This window comes from Salvelinus fontinalis, chromosome 2, assembly GCF_029448725.1.
Source record: "Salvelinus fontinalis isolate EN_2023a chromosome 2, ASM2944872v1, whole genome shotgun sequence".
NCBI lineage: Eukaryota > Metazoa > Chordata > Actinopteri > Salmoniformes > Salmonidae > Salvelinus > Salvelinus fontinalis.
In genome coordinates, this window is record NC_074666.1 from 23,823,235 (window position 1) to 23,839,857 (window position 16,623).

Below are 16,623 nucleotides of genomic sequence, written 5' to 3' on the forward strand. Positions count from 1 at the left end.
CTGCTACTGGCATGTCAGGGCCTGATCAAGCCCTTCATCCTGACGGTTCATCATGACTTCTGCTACTGGCATGTCAGGGCCTGATCAAGCCCTTCATCCTGACGGTTCACCATGACTTCTGCTACTGGCATGTCAGGGCCTGATCAAGCCCTTCATCCTGACGGTTCACCATGACTTCTGCTTGTCAGCTGAAATTCATCAAATATTTCCATTTGGTTTTAGCATTCTTTCCTTTCTCCCATCCTCTCCTCCTCTACGGCTGTGAACTGAAACAGTTATAACACTGATAGACTGGGATTGGGACACAGAATGAACAGTACTTTTATATTTACTGTATACGGGTAAAACCTTTTCAATGTCCACTTCAGAGTCAAAGTGTATATTGACGTGATCACATTAAATGTACCGTATTATTGTTTAATAAATGTAGGGATGGTGGCTATGGTTGATTACCAGGTTTGCTCCCATGCAGGATACAACTTCACCTCAGACAGTGTCTCCAACACTGAGAAGAAGATCCTCACGTACCACCGCATGGTCGAGGCCTTCCGTTTCGCCTATGCCAAGCGAAGCATGCTGGGAGATCCACAATTCCTCCGTATCTCTGATGTAACTCTCATCCCCATCTTTCCCAGAGCTTATATTGAATAGTTCTCTAACAGGATGTCTCTACTTTCAAGAATTTACTCCAATCAGTCACTTACTAATCATATGCAATCAACGCGTCCTAGTATGTGTTGAAACGTCATGTTCATGTTTGTTGGAGACAGAGTAAATATGGATATGCTCATATAAGAGAGTTGATTAGACTATTGATTGAAATGGACATCAGTTGGCCCAGAGACAATATTTGTAAAGCTGCTATGTTGAAATTTCAGTAAATGCAAACCAGTCCATCTTCAACGTTATACACTGTTCTGTATGGTGGTTTCTATAAATGGGCATTCATTTGAATGGCAGAGCCTCATTCTCCTGTCCCCTCACTTCTTCAGCTCATCCACAACATGACCTCAGAATACTTTGCCGATGCCCTCCGTCAGAAGATTACAGATGATACCACCCATCACATGAACTACTATGAGCCAGAGTACTTTGTCCCCGAGAACCACGGGACAGCACATCTGTCTGTGGTGGCAGAGGACGGGAGTGTAGTGGCAGCCACCAGCAACATCAACCATTTGTAAGAATCAAGTCCCAGTTTTGATTTACTTTACCAGTTTTGATTCCCAGTTTTGATTTACTTTACTGGAAGTAGTCCTCATTACTCACCTGTCTTCATTATCTTTCTGTTCTACTTCCTCCCTAGGTTTGGCTCCAAAGTCATGTCACATTCTACAGGAATCCTCCTCAACAATGAGATGGATGACTTCAGCTCCCCCCTCATCACGAATGACTATGGAGTGCCTCCTTCACCAAACAACTTCATCAGACCAGGTAAAGGGTTCATCTGACTACAGACACCAACGTTTTCAGTGCATCAGCCGACTCAGATAACCAGACATTGGTACTTGATGGTGGATCTGGATGTACCTAACTCCCTAGTTGTCTCTCTCCAGGTAAGAGGCCCTTGTCCTCTGTGTGTCCAGCCATTCTCTTTGACAAGGGGAGCAAGGAAGTCAAGATGGTGGTGGGGGGCTCAGGAGGAACAAAGATCACCACGGCAACTGCCACAGTGAGCCAGGCTACCATGCCTTTTCATTGCTGTGTGAAAATAAATAGTAGTCGTCTGTGACTGAATAGTTGGCTGTTCGTTCTGCAGGTGATTTTCAATGCGCTGTTCTTCAACTATGACCTGAAGAAAGCTGTGGCAGATCCCAGAATCCACAACCAGCTGAGTCCCAACACCACACAGGGAGAGCCCGGGTTTGACGAGGTGGGTTAAATGGCTGACGATAGTCAATAGACATGCGTCTATTGTGTCAAGATCGTGGATGGTTATCATGCTAGTGATTCAGGGTGTCTATTTGAATAGGAGTTTCACAGTGGTCTATATGCTTTCCTTACAGAGGGTGACGGCTGGTCTGGCCTTGAAGAACCACGAGACAGAGTTCCTGACAGCCACAGGTGCTGTGGTTCAGGCGGTGGTGCGCCAGGGGGACCGGCTTCATGCTGAATCTGACCCCAGGAAGTGGGCCTATGCCGCTGGGTACTGAGACCAACCACATGAGCCCGCTACTATGGCTGGGAATTGCCAGGGACCTCACAATACGATATCACGATACTTAGCTGCCGATATATGTATGCGATTCCCACAATTATATATTTATTGTCATTCGTTACTGTGATTTTATTGCGATTTGATGTTCCAAACATATTGCTCACAATATGTCTGCTGCAGAGAGACAAAAGACACCATGAGAAAATTAGTTTTAATCAGTCATGGAAATAAAAAGTGCTGAAAACATGTCAGCTCACTATTTAAAAAGATGGAGAAGTAACTATAAGATTAAAAATACCAGAGTTTTGTCACAGGTACAGCCGACTATCTCTATCTAAAGCTACCTATTTTTTTACAAATCAATATAACATCGTCCAAAACAATAGCGATATATAACTACATATTTTTTCCACCATTATTACCTGCTCCCTCTAACTGAGACCCATACAGACACCCCTGCTTCCACAGACAGGCTGATTAGGCATCCGATTCAGATGAAAACCACTTCCACAGACTATATTACAAACCAACAGAAACATACACACATTCCTCCCCTCATCTCGGTAATGACCTACAACCTATAACCTTAGTCCTTTCTGGTAAACCAGGTCCACCTTTCTATGCTCTTTGGTATCACAAAGTGGAGAGAAACTACCCTCCAACGTCTCCTCTCTTATCCTGTATTTGATGACCAAGTATACCTCAGTCTGATATACAGAAATAGAGCAATTCATTATCCACAGTTCTCCACTTCGCTTTAATTTGATTGTTATTCGCTACTGTCTGTACCATCTCTATATTCATGTATGTCTTTCATCGGTCAGAATAGGAAAGGTAATGACTGGTGCTTTTATTTTGAGATCATCATCATCATCACATTTTGCCTAATATATATATCATGTGTGTTGCTTTTGAGAAGACTTGGTATTGGTTCAAGATCAATCATTTACAATATATATCCATAGAACAGTTTAAGGATGTAATGTTCACAAGACTACAACAATTTGATCAGCGTTGACCAACAATGAAAACACAGGTAATCAGACAGAGTTTCAAAGAGTAAAAGAGGGCTTACTTCAGGGTTTAATTGTTCTCACGAGTGAACATGTAAACATATTTATTGATGATCATCTCGTAAGGTGTTCCATAACATTTTTTCCACAAAAATGTATTTACTTGATCCATTTTTTTGGACAGTAAACATGAAACCTTGATTTATATTCTACAAAATATGTAAAAAAATGATGTCATAACATGAAAACATATGTAAAGCAACTATTCTCAGTGCCTCTCAGGGGTATAGTGAATGCGTAACAGACCATACACTTTAACCAAATATAGCAAAAAGGGACAATGTCTGTTAGAAAATATTTAACCTGTCTATTGTCTTGGCATCACATTTTGGACATAGTACATGTACTATGGTTAATGGGTAAAGTGTATGTGGGGATGAATTAACCTACTGTAAAAGGCTAAATGTCACAGCAAGAAAAGCATGTGGTAGCGAGCTATACTATATGACTAACAATTTCCCATCAACAGATTTCAACAACAGCTCATGACATGACCTCATTAATACTGTAACTTCTGACAGGGTCATACCACATCTCTTACTGTATAGTTAGAAAGGCACAAAGTACTTAAAGTTTGGAAAGCAGGATACAAAACAGAGATTAAAAATCAGAGGCAAAGCTTTTAACAACTATTTTACCTCAACAATTTTACAGCTTTGAAATGCCCTGGACAGAGAACATTCTGTGTTGGAAAGTTGATTAACTAAGGCTTTATTCAAGCATTTTCCTGAGTGTCACCGAGCGTCTTAATATCATTTAGCTAAACCTGATGAAACACTCGGGCACATATAGATGTAAGATCTTAATTTGTTCACCCTGTTGCAGGAAAAACATCCTGCAATGCAGGAAATGTAAAACAAAAAGTGTATTTCAGACTTGATTTTCCCTTATGGAAAAGGTATCAACCCCTACAAAAATGTCCATTAATTATAATTAACATTTCCTGTTGCTGCAGGATTATTTTCCTGTTGTAGCAAACTGGCTCAAATTAAGATCCTACATCTATACCAAAGACTGAGCTCCTTTACTCCAAATGATCCCACATGAACACCAGACACCAACACTGGGTAATATATTTGCATGTTTTCATAATTCACATCTGGTGCCTGGGAGGATCCAATTTAGAGATCATTACTCATTCACAAGCTCTACTATTGAAACACATCACATTACTATTACTGCAGTTGTTTAAAAAAAAAAAAAAGCTATTCTCACTTCCTTTAGGGCAAACAGAATAAGTCGAAGTAATTAGTATTCATTGCAGACATGACGGAGCTAAATGCTGAAAGTTAACACTGGTTGAAGAATTTAATAGACCTGGAGGGGGATCAATATAAACCTGTACATGTGACAACAAGCCCTGGTGATGTCAATGCAATACATCAAACGCTAATACAGTACTCTTACTGTGTGTACATTCTTTTTCACATTCTGGTCACACGTGTTATTATAGCTTCTGTAAGATTGCACAATGGCATTCAGAACTCTTACCAATTTACTTGTTATTTCGGACATTGATTTTATTATATGTACCGTTTTTTCTTTGGATCCCCATTTAGCGTTGGCAGAAGCAGCAACTACTCTTCCTGGGGTCCACAAAAAACAAAATATGACAAGTTACAAAACACTGATGGACAGTCACAGAAATGTAATATACAACGATAAACAAACAATATTAGAAAGAAAAGTGTGTTCGTTTGTGTGTGTTTGTGTCCCTTCAGAGTTCCCCACTGTTCCATGAGATGTTGTTTAGCTGTTTTGTAAAGGCGATTTTGCTGTTTGCTTGAGTAATTGGAGATGGAAGGGAGTTCCATGCGATCATGGCTCTGTATAATACAGTGCATTGCCGTGAATTCGTTTTGAACTTCGGGACTGTGAAGAGACCGTTGGTGGCATGTCTTGTGGGGTATGTATGGGTGTCTGAGCTGAATGTTATTTGATTATGCAGACAATCTGCAATTTTCTTCACAGTAATATTTCTCATAACTAAAAGAGAATCAGTTAATCTCTCATCAACCTTCAACCAGTAAAGACTGGCATATATGTTGATGATGTTAGCTCTGTATGTGCAGTTAAGGGCAAGGCGTGCTCTATTTTGAGCCAGCTGCAGCTTTGCTAGGTCATTGTTTATGGTCATATTACCGGATAGTAATCAAGATGGGACAAGACCAGAGCCTGAACGACTAGTACAAATCAAACTTTATTTATACAGCACATTGCACATTTCAGACATGGAATGCAACGCAATGTGCTTCACAGGTAAAACATAAACACTGAAATATTTACTACACAATAAGAGGATAAAAAGTAAAAGAATAACAAAAACTGAGTGACTAAAAAGCACTCTAAGGAAAAGTAAAGCTAAAAATGTGTGTTTTATGATCTCTTTTAAATATGTCCACAGTTTCAGCCCACCAAGGATCTCTGGCAGGCCGTTCCAGAGGATGGGGGCATAGTAACTAAAGGCTTCCTCTTAAAAACCAATAGAAGAATCTTAAAATGTATTTCTAAAACTCACAGGCAGCCAGTGCAGAGACCTTAAAACCGGTGTTATGTGTGCTCTCTGTCTGGTCTTGGTCAGTACCAGTGCTGCAGCATTCTGTATGTTTTGCAGTTGACCAATGACTTTCTTAGGTAGACCAGACAGGAGAGCACTACAGTAGTCAAGCCTGCTTGTAATAAAAGCATGGAGGAGTCTCTCTGTATCAGCCTGAGAGAGAAATGGCCACGCCTTGGCAATGTTCCTCAGGTGGTAGTATTTTCTCTGAGTTATGTTCACAATGGGTCACAAAAAAACTCTCAACCTGTCAAATAGGTCCTGAACCAATTTATAATTGGACCGGAGAGGCCAACCCACCTCTCCAGTCTGTCCAGAGGACATCATGGTCAACAGTGTTGAATGCAGCACTTAAATCCAAGAGTACAAGGACGGGGAGTGAGTAACAATAGCTGGCACTTCTTTAGATATGAAATGTAAAAAACTGTTTTGAAAAAGGTGGTGGGGATAGGCTCGAGAAGGCAGGTATAAGGCTTAAATTGTGATATCACTTTCCTGAGCATGTCTGTGTCAACCAGGGAAAATAAATCCATAGTGCCTTTGTGTGGTAGGCTAGGGCACATGTCAAACTTCTCATCAGGTCTTGCTTGACGATAACAAACATTAGGCTGTGTATCTTATCTCTGAAATATGCCGCAAACTCATCACATTTACATGTGGAGGGAAGTTCACAGGTTTGCTTGCGGGGGTAGGATTAAATCAGGCCATCAATGGTTGAGAAGATCACTCTCTAAATATTCTGATTATTAGTGATCAAGTTAGAAAACGAGCGTGTCTGGAATTTCTAATTGTCTTGTTATACATGCCAAGTTGATTTGTCTCAAACACATAACCTCTTTTTATAAAATACATACCCCTCCCCATCTTCACAACAACTTTGTCAATATGACTTGCCCATGATAATTGACCATCCAGTGTTATACGTACTGTGCGTAGTAGTTTAGCTTCCTCAACTTGCTCAATGGTCACACAACTCCAGTTGAGTTTTAGGGCTTCGAGAATGTTTTGAACCAAATACAATGCTTTTAGTTTGAGATGTATTTAAGACCAGTTTATTTTTATTCACTCATTCTAAAACGGATTCTTTTTTTCCTTTTTGTGAGCTCACCGGCTTTGGGTGCTGACATGTAGAGTGTGGAATTGTCCTGACGGACACCGCATTGTACATATATGATGTTAATGAACCTTCCATTGAAGAACACTCTCTGGGTTATAATGGATAACTAACTGTCCAACCATGTGATGTAAAGCCAAAGTGAGTTTCTTCAATAACAATTTATGATCAATAACATCAAAGGCTGCACTGAAATCTAACAATACAGCTTCAACTATCATCTTATTATCCATTTATTTTAACCAATCATCTGTCATCAGAGTCAGTGCAGTACAAGTTGAGTGCTTTTCTCTATATACATGCTGAAAGTCAGTAGTTCATTTGTTCTCTGAAAAATAGCATTGTATTTGGTCAAACACAATTCTCTCCACCAGTTTACTAAGATCAGGCAGTAAACTGATTGGGTAGCTGTTAGTCAGCAAGGGGTGCTTAAGTATTTTTAGGCAGTGGAACTCCTTTCTGACACTGAAGGGGGCTGCAAAAAGCCTGTTTTCTCAAAGTGTGAGTCTCAGAGTATTGCTGCAACACTCCAGAGAGGGACTAATAAATGAACTTGGAGGATTGAGTTGTAACATGTTGTACCATGTCCTGTCCTGAATCTGACAAGTCCTTGTGGTCACAGTATGAGTCCCATGTTAGTACAGGCTGACAGGCTGTACTGTCCTCTTCCCATTTGAGTTCCTTCGGGATCTCCTTGTGCTATAATCTATGTGTACTGTACAGTTAGTCATTAAGAACAAGCATGTTATTTTATGTACTTGGTAAAATTAGAAACTCCATCCATTTCAGTGCCTAAGTATTTTGTCAAGAGGGCCATTTGATTCTGCTTAAGGCTCTGGACTGTTGGTTTAGATAAAATGTTCATATATGAAGATAATAGAATTACAAAAAAGAAATCTCACTAAAATTACTGTCCTCTTGGACCTAATGTACAGTGTTCTAAAGCCAACTAATTGGCTGTACACCTTAGTAAGGAAACACCTGGTCTTGGTATACTCTTAGTGTCCTGGTGTCCCATTGGTCAGTAGCCAGCAGATTTGCCCTGCTTCCTGGCATCTGACACGGCTGCGATGCATCCGTCCTCCTTGGCCACAGCATTGACCACGTTGAAGAAGTATGGGTAGTCTGTCACTCTGTGTCCAATGACCTTCAGGGCCTCTATCACAGACTGAGAGCAGACAGACAGTCAGGCTAAAAAAAAGCACCACTCACCGTCCCTTACTCATTCCACTTTAAAATCATGATTTGACTGTATGTCTCTCAAAATGGTCACTGCTCTCAGGCAGCCATTACAATCAAACCAATATTAGCTATAAAAAAATATATATAAATATACACATCACTTTGTCATTACTCAACAGCCAATTGCAGTGACCTTGGCTGTCATTGATTTACTGAAAGAATAAGAACAGAGGAATTACCTTATCAAAGCCATGCTCAAACTTCACATTGTTGTTGCCATCGACGAACACTATAGGAGCAGCAATGGCATCTTTCAAACTCATCCCCAACCAAAGGTGGTTCATTATGGACTGAAAGGAGAGAGATTTGATGAGGCTCTATGTATCCTTTTCTAAAAAAAAATTGGTTAAGACACCTGAATGAACACTCACCAGGGCCATGGCGGTCGTGATCATGGTACCCCCTGATCCCCCAATTACAAGGGTCTTTTTCCCAGAGCTGGAGCTAAGTATAGCTGGAGCCATTGAAGAGGGAGGCTGTTCACCTGTGAGGAATGAGACAATGTAATTTACACAGATATCACCCATAGACTTATATAAGATATCACCCCATGAAGACCAGTTAAAGGTTAGACAAGTAGTCCTAAGTGATACATGAATTTAAAACGGTTACTAAATTGAAAAGTTTCTATATACCTGCACTCAATCTCTCTGCTCTAAAACAGAAGTCAGCCAGCTCGTTGTTGAGGATGATGCCTGTTCTACTGGAGTAAATCCCTGCACCAAAACTGGAGAGAAAAAAGACTCTTAGCCTAGAGCCTACAGTATACAACTCCAAAACCTGCAGTTTTAGCTGGTTTGTTTGCTGTTGAGACATCGGTCATATTACTATTTAGAAGGAGACTGTGTGTTAATACATTAGACAGTGTTCTATTGAGAGGGATGTACTATTCCGCATCTCAGTGAGGGTAGAGGCTCACATTTGGTTGATGGTACTTGTGACAGAGACTGCAGATCCATCTTCAGCCAGGACTGACACGTGTGTGGTCCCAAAGCGGTCAGGGGAAGGTGTTATGTTGTAGTAGGAGTCATTATAGGTACGGTCTTCACTGATCAATTGCCTGATCCGATCAGCAAAGTCAGAGTCCACCATATACGATGCATCCTACATTTAAAAAAAGTACGATTTCACATATTAGTGTGTAAAAGTACAGAATACACGTATAAACTTTTTAAAATCATATTACTCCAGTGCTAGCCTCCCTACACTGGCTTCCTGTTAAAGCAAGGGCTGATTTCAAGGTTTTACTGCTAACCTACAAAGCATTACATGGGCTTGCTCCTACCTATCTTTCCGATTTGGTCCTGCCGTACATACCTACACATACTCTACGGTCACAAGACGCAGGCCTCCTAATTGTCCCTAGAATTTCTAAGCAAACAGCTGGAGGCAGGGCTTTCTCCTAAAGAGCTCCATTGTTATGGAATGGTCTGCTTACCCATGTGAGAGACGCAGACTCGGTCTCAACCTTTAAGTCTTTATTGAAGACTCATCTCTTCAGTAGGTCATATAATTGAGTGTAGTCTGGCCCAGGAGTGTGAAGGTGAATGGAAAGGCTCTAGAGCAACGAACCGCCCTTGCTGTCTCTGCCTGGCCGGTTCCCCTCTCTCCACTGGGATTCTCTGCCTCTAACCCTATTACAGGGGCTGAGTCACTGGCTTACTGGTGCTCTTCCATGCCGTCCCTAGGAGGGGTGCGTCACTTGAGTGGGTTGAGTCGCTGATGTGGTCTTCCTGTCTGGGTTGGCGCCCCCCCTTGGATTGTGCCGTGGCTATACTTTTAGATCTTTGTGGGCTATACTCGGCCTTGTCTCAGGATGGTAATTTGGTGGTTGGAGATATCCCTCCAGTGGTGTGGGGGCTGTGCTTTGGCAAAGTGGGTGGGGTTATATCCTGCCTGTTTGGCCCTGACCGGGGGTATCATCAGATGGGGCCACAGTGTCTTCTGACCCCTCCTGTCTCAGCCTCCAGTATTTATGCTGCAGTAGTTTATGTGTCGGGGGGCTAGGGTCAGTCTGTTATATCTGGAGTATTTCTCCTGTCTTATCCGGTGTCCTGTGTGAATTTAAGTATGCTCTCTCTAATTCTCTCTTTCTTTCTCTCGGAGGACCTGAGCCCTAGGACCATGCCTTGGGACTACCTGGCATGATGACTCCTTGCTGTCCCCAGTCCACCTGGCCGTGCTGCTGCTCCAGTTTCAACTGTTCTGCCTGCGGCTATGGAACCCTGACCTGTTCACCGGACGTGCTACCTGTCCCAGACCTGCTGTTTTCAACTCTCTAGAGACAGCAGGAGCAGTAGAGATACTCTCAATGATCGGCTATGAAAAGCCAACTGACATTTACTCCTGAGGTGCTGACTTGTTGCACCCTCGACAACTTCTGTGATTATTATTATTTGACTATGCTGGTAATTTATGAACATTTTAACATCTTGGCCATGTTCTGTTATAATCTCCACCCGGCACAGCCAGAGGAGGACTGGCCACCCCTCATAGCCTGGTTCCTCTCTAGGTTTCTTCCTAGGTTTTGGCCTTTCTAGGGAGTTTTTCCTAGCCACCGAGCTTCTACACCTGCATTGCTTGCTGTTTGGGGTTTTAGGCTGGGTTTCTGTACAGCACTTTGATGTATCAGCTGATGTAAGAAGGGCTATATAAATAAATGTGATTTGATTTAGAGAGGCAGTTCTCTTCGATCCTTACTTTTTTAGTGTTGAAAACAGGATCGTGACCGTTCCTCCTCTGTCCGTTAGCAAATTTAGCTGCCTCTATGTAGCAGTGATAGGTCAGGACCTTCTGGTCCTCCTCCATGGACCTGGGGGTGAAATGGAACCCTGGGAAAGGTCACAAACAGCCAGTCAAATCTCCACAACCTGGAGAAGGTACATTTTGGAACTTTCCAATGATTGTGCGCTACCATGATGACACACCATCAACACACTTTGAACATAATGGTTACAAAGCAATAGTTCTAAATTGTAGATATAGCTGTAGCTGTTGTCTGACTTGATTTGGAGAAAGTGTTAACACATTAGGTACCTTTAACAAGGTTGAGGATGAAGGCGAGCATGACTCCCCCTGCAGGAGGTGGAGGGATGTGCATCTGGTAATCTCCAAGAGGAACAGTCCAGGCATCCTCCACTCTGACTCTGAATGACTTCAGATCCTCCATGGTAAGGGTCCCACCTAAAATGGGGAGCAAAGTATGTCCATCCATGTTAGCAATCCTTACACGGACAAGAAAATATAACAATCTGGAGTTTTCATTAAAATGTTTTTTTTTTTTTTTTAATAATGGTTTTCCCTCTACATTTCTCCCAATCTTTCTCTCCCACCCTCTCTCTCATTTACACAAATAAATATTGCTCCCACCTGCTGCTTTTACGTCTTGAATCAAGTCAAGTCCAATTTGGCCAGTGTAAAAGGCATCTACACCTTGTTCTGCAATGGTTTCCATGGTTTCCGCCAGTTTAGGGAACTTCAATGTGTCTCCTATACCCAGCACCGTCTTGTTCTTGTGGCAGAACACCTCACTGGAAGAGGGGCATGTCTTTAATATACCATACCAACCATAAACAGAAAAAAGACCAGAGAACAAACATAAAAATGCATTTATCATACAGTGGTATCTGGATGTTATGTGACTTATTTTATTTTATTTTTTACTTTAGTTTATTTAGTAAATATTTTCTTAACTATATTTATTGAACTGCATTGTTGGTTAAGGGCTCTTAAGTAAGCATGTCACGCACGGTAAGGTCTACTACGCCTGTTGTATTCGGCGCATGTGAGAAATAAAATGTGATTCGATTTTTTATTGGATTACAGTGATAGAACAGAACATTTGCAATTGTCAAACATTAGATCTCTGTAATTTCATTAATATCTCCATTCTCAAATTATCCCTGAGTATATGTGAATCCCCCTCTCCATCTGCTGGGGTGCCAAGGGCACATTCCCCACACATCTCCTGTGCTACTGCTCACACTTCTGTTCTGTAAGAGGAGGAAGAGGAGAGAGCGGAGGAGAGGAGCCGAGATGAGGAAACGCCTCTGCAGTCTGTGTCTGCAGTCTGTATTCAGGAAAGCCTCTGCAGTCTGTGTCTGCAGTTTGTATTCAGGAAAGCCTCTGCAGTCTGTGTCTGCAGTCTGTATTCAGGAAAGCCTCTGCAGTCTGTGTCTGCCGCACAGGATGTCAGTGGCACCTTAATTGAGGAGGATGGGCTTGTGGTAATGGCTAGAGTGGAATAAGTAGAATGGTATCAAATACATCAAACACATGGTTTCCAGCCATTATTATGAGCCGTCCTCCCCTAAGCAGCCTCCACTGGTCTACAGTCTGTACTCAGGAAAGCCTCTGCAGTCTTTCTGTGTATTATACCGCACAACCATACGGATGAGAACTTGGTCTGAGCCCACAGACTACAGTGGAGGTGTCTAAACGAGTTTATTAGCTTCATGCTAGGATAATAGGACTGGATATCTGGACTTTCTGACTGAAAAGTCCTTAGATACATGTACTTCATGCACTATTAACAACTTTGCTGACCTGACATTTGGACAAATGCAGTTTTAGCGTCTTTCTTTATATATATTATTCTTACTTGTAATTATTCAGGGAAGCCCAATTGAGACCAAAGTCTCATTCATAATGGTGTCCTAAGTACAAACATTTTCACAATCAGTACAATTTACATAAAAAATGAAACAAGAAAAAAACTACAAGGTACAATTACAAATAAACCACTACAATCAATCGAAACAAGTGCAATCCTCAATGACTTAATTTAACACCCGAGTCCAGAGTATGAAAACGAATGTACACATTTGAGTTCCTGTCTGTAAGTGTGAGTGAGATCTCTTACTACCAGAGTGATGTTGCTTTCACCAGGTTTCCTATGAGTGTGATGTTAAGGAGGTATCCCAGGAAGGGTGGCAGAGGAAATCCTTCTCTGGCCAGTCTAATGGTGGGCTCAAACAGCTTGGCCCAGGGCAGCTTCCCATACATTCTGTGAACCACCTCATACCCACGCAACTCTCCAGGAACGCCAATCCACTGACTACCTGCCAGGGTCCACACAAGCAAAAAGAGATGTTAAAGCTTGCACCCACCGTACTGAATGTGGATTTAGCGTGTGTCTGCCGATCATTCAGCGTGCTGTGTTTTAGGGACCACCTGCTGTAAACGTCCGACTGCCAACATTTTCACGCAATGATACATGTAAAATCATGCACACCCGGTAAACAAATTAGCGCTGGCACTCTGTTCAGAGGTGCTAAGTACTCCCGGTCAGCAAACACTACTGGACTGTATGGGCCCTAACACACAAGCAAAAAGAGAGGTGTGACATCATGCCACATTCCAGGACAGAAAGCAAGACTAGACATGAAAGGGGTAGTGTTTGGTGTTGTAGTTTGCTGACATTTGATGTTGGAACGGCTAAAAGGCATTACTCTTTTAGCTGTCTGAGTTATTTGAATAAAAAAAATATGTTAATTGTTGTCATACAATGTACACACATTCATACTGTATTTGGATCTATCCATCCATCCATCCAGCCATCCATTTATTGTCAGGTCTAACTACCTGTGATAAATGTGACAGATGTGGGACAGCCCTTCAGCAGATCAGCGTTGAATGACTGTGGAACAGTCTCTCTCGAACTGAAGGTTTTCACCGTGCCTGAGGATAGATAAAGAGATGCATAGGTTATACAATTCCACCACAAACCTTATTGGCTAAACCCCACAGTAAAGTACCACAAAAGCAAAGACTATAAAAAAACAGACTCACCAGTTTCGTCCCTAACAGTGAATATGGACCCTCCTCCCAGGCCCATGCTCTGAGGGTTGACCAGTGAGGTGCACAACAGAGCTGCAATGGCGCCATCTACTGCCGATCCTCCTTGTTGCAGTATATCTCTGGAAACAGCCCACATTACAGCAGAGGTTCCCAAACTTTTTTGTTGGCAATTGACCCCATTTGGATTTAAAAAATGTTTTGCGACACCACCATGTAAAAGAAAAACTTGATGTAATCAACAGCCAATGTTCACTTTTTTATTTTGGTCCTTGACAGTCTATTACAAATCAGTCTGACAGTACTTTCAAATCTGAAGTAAGTATGGTTTGAAGTGACTAAAATGCACCAGAAAGGTATTGGGAAGTTCAGAAGATCATCAGGCAATAATTGTGTATGATCATCTGTGTAGAAAAGCAAAAGCTCAGCTACAACTAAAATAAATGTGTATCTGAATGAAAGTGAGCAGAGACTTTTTCCTATTTCTCCAGTTTAGCCTTTTGCAGCACCTTCACCAATCAGCTCTCGATGTGCGGTAGACTCTGCCTACTATACACAATCCTAAAAGAATAACTTCCCTTCAAGTGCTAATAAAGGGCTTTCAAAGGATAGGGTCAAAAAATATATATATTAAAATATTATGACACAGGTATTAAAAGCCTTGTGTCCTTTCTCCTTTAGTCTCTTTGTTAAACAACAACAGAGACAGTAGGGGGATCTAAGAGGCCATGGTGTCAACACAAAGCTTGCTTCGTTTGTACACCCTGCAGAAATGTCCCATCACATAAAAGTAGGTCCAACTTTAATTGTGCTTACATCCTTTCTCCTCCAGTCGGGTGGTGTAGGCATGTTGGGTCATCTGGACCTCTACACTCTTAGAAGAAAAGGTGCTATCTAGAACCTAAAAGGGTTCTTCGGCTGTCACCATAGGAGAACCCTTTTTGGTTCCACGTGGAACCCTTTTCACAGAGGGTCCTGCCTGGAACCATAGAAGTTTCTCGAATGGGGACAGCTGAAGAAGTGAAGTTCATGCCTCATTTATTGCGAAAAATAAGAGATTTTCACATAACTTCACACGACTGAACAAGTAAGTGCATTGCTGATGAGTGACAACTCTTGGCAGAAGATAGGGGAAATAGATGACCTATAACACAGAGAAGCAAGCTGATCTGTGCGCGCTACCGGTTCCGCTAACAAAGCTGAAGATTTTCTGTTGAGGTACATGTTTTTGCTGGGGGAGCTGACTATTGGCCATGCTTGCTAGGGGTTATATCAATATTTATTATCAAGTAATAAAAGGAAAGCTATATCTCTGATCAGTCACAGTTGAATCAAGTAACTTGGGTTCAATACAATTAATAGTTCTGTATAATCGCTGTGATAGCCAATCAAATCTCCTAAACTGCGTACTATTTGGTAGTCTATGCTACCTACAGTTTTTAATCTATCTGCACGTTGGCTACAAGTTGAAAATTAATAGCCTAAACAGTCTAAATCACTGCAGTAAAGAGTGTTCTTCTTCCCTGCAGTAAAGAGCGTTCTTCTTCCCGCAGCTTGAACCTAGAGAGACCAGTTGAACTTGGCCATTTTGGTAAAATAACACCAAACAACACCTGTTCAACCAGACTACCAAATCCATGTATCATAGGTAGCCCATTAGAGCAGTGAAACTTTAGATAACATGTTTTAAATAAATTATCATTTATTATAACTAGCTGTACGATCTAGGCGACCGTATTTGACTTTACCTGCCAATGTCCGAGCAAAGTTTAGAGTCCGCAGAAACCGCCGCGTGCTTGTACGTGTCCTCGGGGCATCCTTGGTGGATAAATACGCCGAAGGCTAGTATGCAGAGACAGATGGATATTATAGCACCAAATAAACCGATACAGAGACAGCAACCAACCTGCCATGGCTTATATTTGGACATGCTTTCAAGAGAAAAACTTTTCCAAGAATACTATTCTCCGCTAGGCAGAAAGTGTTGTCCCGTCCCAAGAGCTCACGGCTTAGTAGTCAATGAGCCTTCATACTCCGCCTCCACCCCACTCGATCAAATTGTTGCATTTCTGAAGTAAAAGTGAACGTTGTTTCCCCTTGAGCCATGCCAGATATATACTGAACAAAAATATAAACGCAACATGTAAAGTGTTGGTCCCATGTTTCATGAGCTGAAATAAAGGATCCCAGAAATGTTCCATATGCACAAAAAGCTTATTTCTCTCAAATGATTCTTTGCATCCCTGTTGATTTTTTCTCTCCTCTGGACAGATAATCCATCCTCCTGATAGGTGTGGCATATGAAGAAGCTGATTAAACAACCTGATCATTACACAGGTACACCTTGTGCGGGGGACAGTAAAAGGCCACTCTAAAATGTGCAGTTTTGTCACACAACACAATGCCACAGATGTGTCAAGTTATGAGGGAGCTTGCAGGTGGCCTGCTGATTGCAGGAATGTCCACCAGAGCTGTTACCAGATAATGTAATGTTAATTTCTCTACCATAAGCCGCTTCCAATGTAATTTTAGAGAATTTGGCAGTACTTCCAACCGGCCTCACAACCGCAGACGATGTTGGAGACACTACGCCACCGCAAAATCTACAGGGAGAGCTCAAAAATTCAACCCCATTGGGTGCTGTCATACAGTTACATTAGCAGTGCCCATCCAACAAGGTCAT

The 16,623-nt window shown here is 41.9% G+C and overlaps 2 protein-coding genes across 4 annotated transcripts; one reads left to right on the top strand and one right to left on the bottom strand.

The window, feature by feature from the left end:
- The first annotated feature begins 857 nt into the window (after nucleotides 1–857).
- Nucleotides 858–4,896, top strand: LOC129815006 (glutathione hydrolase light chain 1-like). Its single transcript, XM_055868257.1, has 5 exons — nucleotides 858–1,180; nucleotides 1,307–1,434; nucleotides 1,557–1,672; nucleotides 1,760–1,873; nucleotides 2,007–4,896. Exons 1-5 carry the CDS (start codon nucleotides 954–956, stop codon nucleotides 2,151–2,153), a joined length of 732 nt encoding a protein of 243 aa, XP_055724232.1. The 5' UTR covers nucleotides 858–953; the 3' UTR covers nucleotides 2,154–4,896.
- Nucleotides 4,897–5,407: 511 nt separating this feature from the next.
- Nucleotides 5,408–16,156, bottom strand: LOC129814998 (glutathione hydrolase 5 proenzyme-like). 3 transcript variants are annotated; one of them, XM_055868224.1, is made up of 12 exons: nucleotides 15,689–16,144; nucleotides 13,935–14,062; nucleotides 13,728–13,823; nucleotides 13,006–13,204; nucleotides 11,514–11,674; nucleotides 11,181–11,327; nucleotides 10,845–10,975; nucleotides 9,064–9,248; nucleotides 8,780–8,871; nucleotides 8,516–8,628; nucleotides 8,324–8,434; nucleotides 5,408–8,070 (listed from the first exon to the last, which is right to left on the bottom strand). In XM_055868224.1, the coding sequence occupies exons 1-12, from the start codon at nucleotides 15,868–15,870 to the stop codon at nucleotides 7,924–7,926; spliced, it is 1,692 nt and encodes a 563-aa protein (XP_055724199.1). In that variant the 5' UTR covers nucleotides 15,871–16,144; the 3' UTR covers nucleotides 5,408–7,923. The 3 variants fall into 3 exon arrangements, with proteins under 3 accessions (XP_055724199.1, XP_055724208.1, XP_055724217.1); XM_055868233.1 differs by having other exon boundaries at nucleotides 13,009–13,204; nucleotides 15,689–16,134; XM_055868242.1 differs by lacking the exon at nucleotides 8,324–8,434 and having other exon boundaries at nucleotides 15,689–16,156.
- Between the last annotated feature and the right edge of the window lie 467 nt (nucleotides 16,157–16,623).